The sequence below is a fragment of the Salvia hispanica genome, chromosome 6 (assembly GCF_029641045.1).
Source record: "Salvia hispanica isolate PSC_SH4W2 chromosome 6, Shi_PSC_v1, whole genome shotgun sequence".
In the NCBI taxonomy this organism is placed as follows: Eukaryota; Viridiplantae; Streptophyta; class Magnoliopsida; order Lamiales; family Lamiaceae; genus Salvia; species Salvia hispanica.
The window spans coordinates 17,118,210-17,127,413 of NC_142697.1; the positions used below are offsets into that span (position 1 = coordinate 17,118,210).

General features: G+C 35.2%; 1 protein-coding gene across 1 annotated transcript; it reads right to left on the minus strand.

Annotated features, from left to right (window-relative positions):
- Window positions 1-526: 526 nt before the first annotated feature.
- Window positions 527-3,677, minus strand: LOC125204555 (uncharacterized). The gene is made up of 4 exons (XM_048103246.2): window positions 3,433-3,677; window positions 1,838-1,899; window positions 1,646-1,750; window positions 527-823 (listed from the first exon to the last, which is right to left on the minus strand). The coding sequence occupies exons 1-4, from the start codon at window positions 3,641-3,643 to the stop codon at window positions 689-691; spliced, it is 513 nt and encodes a 170-aa protein (XP_047959203.1). The 5' UTR covers window positions 3,644-3,677; the 3' UTR covers window positions 527-688.
- Between the last annotated feature and the right edge of the window lie 5,527 nt (window positions 3,678-9,204).

Below are 9,204 nucleotides of genomic sequence, written 5' to 3' on the forward strand. Positions count from 1 at the left end.
ACATTTAAAAAGGCAGTACATCACTTATAGCATAAATTTACTGCGGGGTACATATAGAGGGAGTAGTTATTAAAAAAGGCAACAACCCAAACTTTACATACCACACCAAACGGTTTAAAACGAGTCTTTTCATCACTCGTAAAGTTATCCTCCATGTCCATTTACAATCAGATTTAAAATACTATCACGATAATGTGTGATAAAGGTTAACGGCAACTCGGTTATATTTTGTGTGATATAGGTGAACCACCAATCTTGTGTGACATGATCGGTGTCCAACCAACACAAGCTTATATTCTTACTTAACACAACATCACAACATGAGATGTAAAATGGTTAAGTTTATTTACGTGCTCAAAATATTACCAACCACCATAAAATCAATGGATATCTTAACTCCACAACTTTAAGAGGATAGACTATTTTTAATCAAAACACAGACAACCATATGAATATCATGTTCAATGCATAACTTATTTCTACACCAAACCAAAGGGGCTGAAATTTATTCCAAAGAACACCTGTCTGATCAAATGAATTTTATTTCAACTAATTAAAGAGGATTGCTGAAATAACTGTTCAGAAACAAGAAATGTTCGAAAATTCTATTTACATTTCATGGTATTGTCAGTCTCAATATCCACATAATTTCAATATGATAAAGAAAAAAACAAGATTTGGACCTATTTTATTTATACTTATCCATAATTTTCCTGGCTTCTTCAAGACTGTCGTCTACAGAAGTGGTTTCTCCTCCACCTCCTTTTGGGGCTTCATCTTTGTTCAAGGCTATAAATGTAAAATAGCACAGCCCCATCACAGCCTGCACATTAACATTAGGGTTCATTGCCAAATTTAGCACATCATTTCACCAAATTTCCCAGTTACAACATGACTAGTAATATGTTCCAATTTCACCACAATCTTTCATGTTTTTTGCAATTATAACACCAGTTTGTTTAGACAAGTAAAATTCACAAAACATCATCATTTGATGAGTTGTTGATATTCACTGTTATGCGACGTCATTTGACTCAACATGCTAGTGAAAACATGGACTTTGTATGTGGACTTTACACCAATAGGCATGCTTTAAATCAAAAAAATTGAAAGATTGTGGCATAATTACAATATGTTAAAAGTCATGACAGAACTGTAAATTCGGCAATGAATTAGTAAGACATAAGATATTACTCCCTCCATCCCATTAATAAGGTTTCGCATCCATTTTGTTCCATATTCCATGTTTTAAAACATGATGACCGGTACTAGAAATATAAACAATTCATTTGCATTTGTAATGTTTTATCTAAGCAAGACTGTTTTAATGAATCTACTATTTTTATTAGCCATTCTGGGTGTGTGACATGGATGAATCACAATTAGAGCATGCTATTCACTAAAAACACAAACTATAAGATACTCATTGAATGATACAAAAGCCACTTCTATTTATAAAGAGTTCAGAGATTCAACGATTCGACTTTCTGTTGTACATCATGAACTTTGTGGAGCAACGACCATGAATGCAAGATGGCAAAGGGAATTCACACTGTAATATTATAGTATTATTAAAAGTTCAAAACCAACATAAGCACTACGAATATCACCAGGCATTGAAGGATAAATAGGGAGGTAAATGTACCAGAGCAAAAACGGCTGTAGAGATGAACGACTTCAGTACAAAGAGTACCAACGAGACAGCAACAGCAGTCACTGAAATCCTTGCTAATGGTCTTGGAACAGCATCCTTGCAAAAGGAAGGAAAAAGATGGGATCACTATAAGAATGAAGAAATTAATGTAAATGTAACAAGACACCATATCATAATACTTACTGGCACAAAGCTAGTTCCTGCTTCAACACCATCCTTCCCAACCTTCCATATGGTTAGAATGGCTACAGGAGAATATATTCCAATTAAAACTCAAAAGGCCTAAGCAAATCACATCTAAGGATAGTTGAATCAATGAAAGTGATGCATTTGTAGGGCGCCAATATTCTCGCAAAAATTGCAAGAATCAAGGACAATCAGTGGCCTCAATTTAAGTTGACAAAAAGATGTACTAGTTGCCAAATGATACCATACATAAGACCAATAGTTACTGTGCGAAAGCCTAAATGTGTCACAGTAAGAGTTTTCACTGCTCTTGCTGATGAGACTGTTATTTATAGAAACTAGATATAAATAATGGAGTAGTACTTTCTTCATAGATTCATGGAAGATGTGATTTATATGCTTTCACCAGAGTTTTATGACTTCTCAAAGCCAGAGCAGGTCTATAGACATAAACAAGGTCTGTATGGGTCAAAGCAAGCAGCCAAGCACCCTCGGCCAGAATGGCAACCTTAACCGAGAGTTAACAACATGCTTTTGGGTTTTTACTCAGCCAGCTTATGATGACTGTCTAAGTCAAAGGAGCATGTATTGGAGAATGTAGAAGTCGATGATACTTTGACCATGGAACCTTATTTCAAGCAATCAATGATCTCACACATTATTTGGACTCAAAGCTTTCAGGGATGCAAAGTTTTTTAAGGCTGAGATATATCTTGCAAGCAAGAAGAGATTTATCTTAATAAGTGAAAATACATTCTGGACCTACTGCAAGGTGTTGGATTACCAGGATGACTCTATTCCTTTTCCAAAGGGTCTACGATTGGCATCTCATTCAAGAATCAGACCTATATCACCAATTAGTAAGTCAGACTATTCTATTAGAACCTAACTCGGCCAGACATCACGTACATCCAAATATTTGCTGATGCAGGATACTTCCAGACTTCTCTTCATAGTTCATACTCCCATCAATTTGTGTGTGAAAATGTTCCTATGAAGCTTCAGCTTGCTGATACCTCATGATGTTCACCAGCTCTAACTTATGAGGGGATGAAACCTATTCCAACCAGTCAGCTCGACGGACAATCCACATGCCTGACTCATTAGTTTACAAATGCTATAAATATAAACATTCTGAATCTGAATCTGCATTTGTGACTGTGATAAGATTTCTCTTCTCTCTTAGATAACATCTCTCACTACACGATTTCCACTATCGCTATTGCATATTGCAAGATGTAACTAAACATGATCCCATGGTTTTCCCCCATTGGTTACAAAGTATTTGAGTTCAGATTTCAGTTTTGCGTCCTAATTATTTTCATGATAGTTTTGGTTCCAGCAGCCAGAATTTAGATTTTAGGCACCCAAAACAATTAATCAGATGCAAATTTGCTTCAAAAATACGATAAACATCAGATTGCATAACATAATAACCTCAAGCTCATGCAACGGACGCCCCAAAATCCATGAATTGTTTTCATAGAGAAAGTATATAAGCAGACAAATTTCACAAGTGAGGCATCAAGCTTAATCTGGTCAATGAAGAATAAACATTCCTTCACTTCCTGGACCAAAAATCAGAAGAGTACCTTTGAACAAATTGGATTGCGCAGCAGATATAGCTGGAAGTCTGTGATTCTTGAGGTGCTTGATTTGTACGGACGGAAGTCGGATTTGATTCTTCTTCAGCACTAAAAGCGAATTCGAGGAAAGAAATTGGGAGGTTTTGAGAGAAGAAACGTGATTTTTGCAGAATTTAGGCGAGGTCCTGTGTAACAACACCATATCCATGGAAGCCATACTTGAATATTTATTCTGTTGATAATTCTTTATATTTCATCCATTTATGTTTTTATGAAAATTTTTAGCGGTCTATTATCAATCCAATAAAAGAGAAGATGAAATTTGTTGGGCCTATCACTTCATCGAATTGGGCCTATCACTTTTTATACACAGAACTTCTCCAATATGAGTAACACATTCTTAATTAAGATTTAATAAATCCTAATCCAAACACGTAAATCACATACTATAAATCCTAATCCAAACACGTAAATCACATACTATAAATCCTAATCCAAACCCGTAAATCACATACTATTAACTTGTATTAGAGCATCCGCATCGCGCAGCGATGCGGTCTTGATCTCGTCTCGACGAGACGAGACTACATCGAGACAGCGATGCCGAATCCGTCTCGTCGAGCTATCTCGACGCAGGACGCGTCTCGGCGAGGCCGGCCTCGAGCTGGTGAGACACGCGCTCGGCGCCACGTAGCGCGCGCGGGCGTCTGGCGTGACACCTACTCGTCGACCCGCGAGTGGGCGTCGGAATTATGACGTCATAATTCAAATTTTTTTAAAAGAAAATCAATTTTTTGAAAAAAAAATTTAAAAAAAAACGGTAATATGACCGTTCAACGGTCATATTTTAATTTTTTTTTTTTTAATATTCTATATATACTCTTCTCCATTCTCCATTTTACACACAAACACACATCTATTCTCTCATCTCTCTTTCTTTCCTCTCCAATCACTTCTATAAAATCATTCATTTATTTTTTTCTTCTCCCAAATTTAATCCATTATGGATCCATTTGAGCAAATGCATCGAATAATGGAAGAATCGCTAGAAGAAGATCGACGTAGGGAGGAGGAAGTCGCCGCGCCTCGTCAAAGGCGACCCCGAACTTACATCCATCGTAACCGGGAGAAAGCCAGCGCAAGGTTGGAACGTGATTACTTCAGTCCGAATCCGGTATGGGGAGATATCTACTTCAGTCGCCGTTTTCGTATGTCACGCGCGCTATTTTTGCATATCGCGAATACATTGGCGGGACAGGAAGAGTACTTCAGAGAAGGGTTCGACGCTGTTGGCCGTCCTAGCCACACGACGCTTCAGAAATTTACTGCGGCTATCCGTCAGCTTGCTACTGGACAAACGACGAATTCGTTCGACGAATACCTGCACGTCGGAGAATCCACTGGGAAACTTTGTTTGTTGAACTTCTGCAAAGGCGTCCGGGCAGCCTTCACCGACGAATTTCTGAAGAAGCCAACCACCGCAGATTGTCAGTTTCTGCTCCGACTTCACGAACAAGTGCACGGATTCCCCGGGATGCTCGGGAGTGTCGATTGCATGAATTGGCAATGGAAGAATTGCCCTGTGGCGCTGAGGGGGTCATACACGAGCGGCCACAAAGACACCCACCCCACCGTTATACTCGAGGCCGTCGCCGACTACCGGCTATACATTTGGCATGCGTATTTCGGGGTCCCCGGCTCGAACAACGACGTCAACGTGCTCAACAACTCCGACCTCTTCGCTGAAGTTCTGAATGGTAAAGCGCCGGCCATCAACTTCATTGCTAACAATCGCCAGTATAAAATGGGGTACTATCTTGCCGATGACATCTATCCGAAGTGGCCAACCTTCGTGAAGACGTTCAACAGGCCTGCGAACGAAAAACAGTCTCTTTTTGCGCAGAAGCAAGAGGCTGCTTGCAAGGATGTGGAGAGAGCGTTCGGGGTTCTCCAAGGTCGATTCAACATTATCAAAGCCCCGGCTCGACAGTGGTTTATGGAGAATATGGTCGACATCATGTATACGTGCATAATCTTGCACAACATGATTGTCGCCGACGAAGGACCTGAGGCGGGAAATTGGTTCGACCCTGAAACCCCGGGAAGCTCAACCGCAAGTAGTCCGCCTCGAACGGGAGTGCATCCGTCTTTGCAAGAGCGGTTGTCTATTCGGGCAAGGACACGTGATTCTACCGTCCACGCCCAACTCTAGGAGGATCTAATGGAGCACATTTGGGCAAAATTTGGCAACCGTTAGATGATCGTCACTAGAGAACTCCTTCTTCTGCTTCTTTGCCTCCATTTTTTTTATTTGAGTTTAAGTGTGCAATTTGTAATTTCTAGTTTTTTAAATTATGTCCTTTTTATTTTTTTAGGTATTTAAATTGTAATTTTATTTTATTTAATGAAGTGTGTTTTTATTAATTGAATTTGTTGGAATTAAAAATAAAAAATGAAATTGAATGAATAGTTAAGAGATGGTTAAGAGATGGAGGGATGCAGGTATTGTCTCTTAGTTAAGAGATGAGCTGAAAAGTACAGTGGAGCGCATAAATAGTGAAGAGATGAAACCGTTAAGAGACGGATAAAAGACAGGAATATGGATGCCTTAGTTGCATAGTTAATTACCCTATGCTAACACTACCAACTAAAAACCATAACTCTAAAAAAATAGAGCTGCCCAATAAATAGGGAGTACATTAATATTTATCCAAACAAACTAGTACTCTCTTAGTTCCATGTTAATAGGATTTTTTTTTTGAAAGTTTCAATTGAGTCATATTTATTTTTAAAAAAAAGTTTTATCTGTCTTGCTTTATTCACTCTTTCTTTTTTTAAATTACTTTATCTTATTTTATTTACCTCGCACTTAATATACTATCATTAATCTCCATACTGAAAAAATGCATCAGTTAACAAGAAACAGAGGAAGTACTTTGTAAAATACTACTCCCTCCGTCCCACTCAAGATGACAACATTCTTGAGTGGCACAGGATTTTAGGAAGAGTTGTTAGGTGGAATAAAATAGAGAGGAAAAAAATGTAGTTGAATATTTTAATAAGGAGAGAGAATGTTATTTACAAAACTGAAAAGTGATGATCTTGATTGGGACAAAAAGAAAAAAGTAAAGGTGATCATCTTAAATGGGACGGAAGGAGTACTTGCTAATAAGAAAAATAGTACTACTATGATATATTTTAAATGAATTATAAAAAAAAAATACTGAGCAAATTAAACGTTAATAGATTCCATATGTGGAGTACTAGTTCCCAACGCCGTTTCCTAGAATTATGGGTTTGGAGTTGGCGTGCACCTCCTATCTTTTTAATAAGTCCACCTCCCTTTTTAAAAAAAAATAGGAGTAGTAAGTATTTTTTATATCCTAATTAATGGGCTAGTAGTCAATCATATTATATTTTATACGATTCTCTGATTTTACTTGTTGTTACATTTAAAATAATATAATTGGTCAGTAAACAAATTATAAACATATTATAAAGAAACAGTTGTTGGTTTCAAATTTCAATTGTCGGTCTGGTGATATGAAAAAATGAATTAAGAATTTAAAAAGTTATTGTTAGATATGGCCCTCTATGTAAAGGAATTTCGTTAATCATGCATGTGCCTAAAAATCTGAAATTCTTGAGCAACGCTAATTAACCTTTTTCTTTTGACGAAAATCAATATTTTAAAGATGATGCGTATCCATCACAAGCTGACGGGGGTAATAATATAGTGGACTCACTTAGGAGTATTAATAAGTCAAAATTAAGAACTTGAAAGATACCAAGGAAAAAAGAACAAGTCAAATTTAGAATAAAAAACCAGACATTTATAATTAGTTTCGATAGTCTGGTGTTATCATTCGTTCATTTAAGGTAAAACTAGGAGTCTTTGTATCGAACTAAAATAAAGAATAATTAGGTCATGCATTTGACAATTTTTGCCACATTAGTGATTAAAGCAAGGCCTAGTTATATAGTGAAAACTACTAATAAAAGAGAAATTGATGTTATTTTAAAAAGAGGTTAAAAAAGTGAGACCTAATTTAGATGACTGAGATAGACATCATAAAATTTTCATTATTGAAAACTCTTACAATCTTTTACACGGGGGAGTGTTATATTGCTAATCCAATGTTTAATTGCTAACTACAACTCAATAATAGCCATTAGATATTCAAATTAAAGGTCTAGATCATTAACCATAAAATGTCAATACGATCAACAAAAAACGTTAATAAGACTATAGGATTAATTCCAATAAAAATCAATAGGGGTATTAATGTCAAGTTAGTTATAACTAACTTTTAAAAGAAATCTCAAAACTTTAAATTCATATAACATATATCAAATTAAAGATAATTTTATGAGGATTCCAACGATATACTACATGCATATGTTCCGACATCAAAATTTGAAAAAAAAAATCTAGAATTTTCGTATTTTTCGTACACAGGCTAATGTCAATACAACTAAGATAATATGTCAATATAAAACATATACAATGTCAATCCTAAATTTGTGTTGACATTCTCAAAGCATTGTGTTGATATTTTCGAAACACTATATTGACATTTTCATCCAAAACCCTAATTTGGCATTTTTTTTTAATTTTTTTAGATTTAATTAATAAAAACGAAAATTACACGTGGCAAATTGTAGACCATACGTTTTTTAAAATCATATGGCCTTAAATTAATTGTAGTTAGCAATTAAATGATGAGTTAGCAATTGATCACTTCCCCTTTTACACATGTGTAATGATAACGGCCTTGTTTTAGGAATGTGCAAAATATTCCAAGAATCCAATCCAAATTAAATCTTAATTTCAAATTAAGTTCGAATTTTCAATTCACATAGTACGTATCGTATATAAAATTCGAAGTAATCCAAAATTCAAAATATATTTATATAACCTAATAAATACAAATATTTATGTTAGAAAAGTTCTAATACCAGTATTTGATATTATTAGATTTTTTGGTTTGGTTTTTAAATTTTTAGAATTTTGTATTGGTTTTTAATCTTTTAGATCGGATTAGATTTTTGAATTTTGATTTTTGAATTTTGATTTTTGAATTTTTATATGTAATACTCCGTATTATGCAATTTTAGATTTTTCAGATCATATTAGGTTTCATAATTCAGATTTTGGAGGGTTTGGATTTCAAGACAAATAGAATCTGATTCATTTTACATAAAATTTAGGATTTTCGAATCGAATCGGATTGAACACAATTCCGATCCGAAATCCAAAATCTTGAATTCTTAAAAAAGTTTAAAAAAATATTTTTTTATTGGAATTCGATTTTTTTTTCACCGGATTGAAGATCAAAACTATAATCATGGATATTGAAATGATCATTTCTAATTATCTTTTCATTTTGAATAACCTTAAACCACATTGATTTGTTGTTTGTGTTCATAATCTTCGTGTTATTATCTAAACGGATTTAACAAGCAGATAGTTGAACTTTTTATTTTTATTTCACCACCCAATGGAGTAGCATGAGTATTCATGTTGGCAAGTGCAAAAGAATTGTCCAAACCCACTATAATTATATAGGCTCAATTACCAAAACAAAACCACTCACCTCACTGATTATATTTACGGAAAACAATGCAATTACACATGCTGCCTCTGCCTAAACCTATGCTAATTGGCAATTCAAATTTTCACAAAACAAAAATAAATTCCACAAACACATAAAGCAGAAAACACGGAACACAGAATCCCGAGGGACAAAATTGGTGGAAGAGGCCGATATTTTTTCA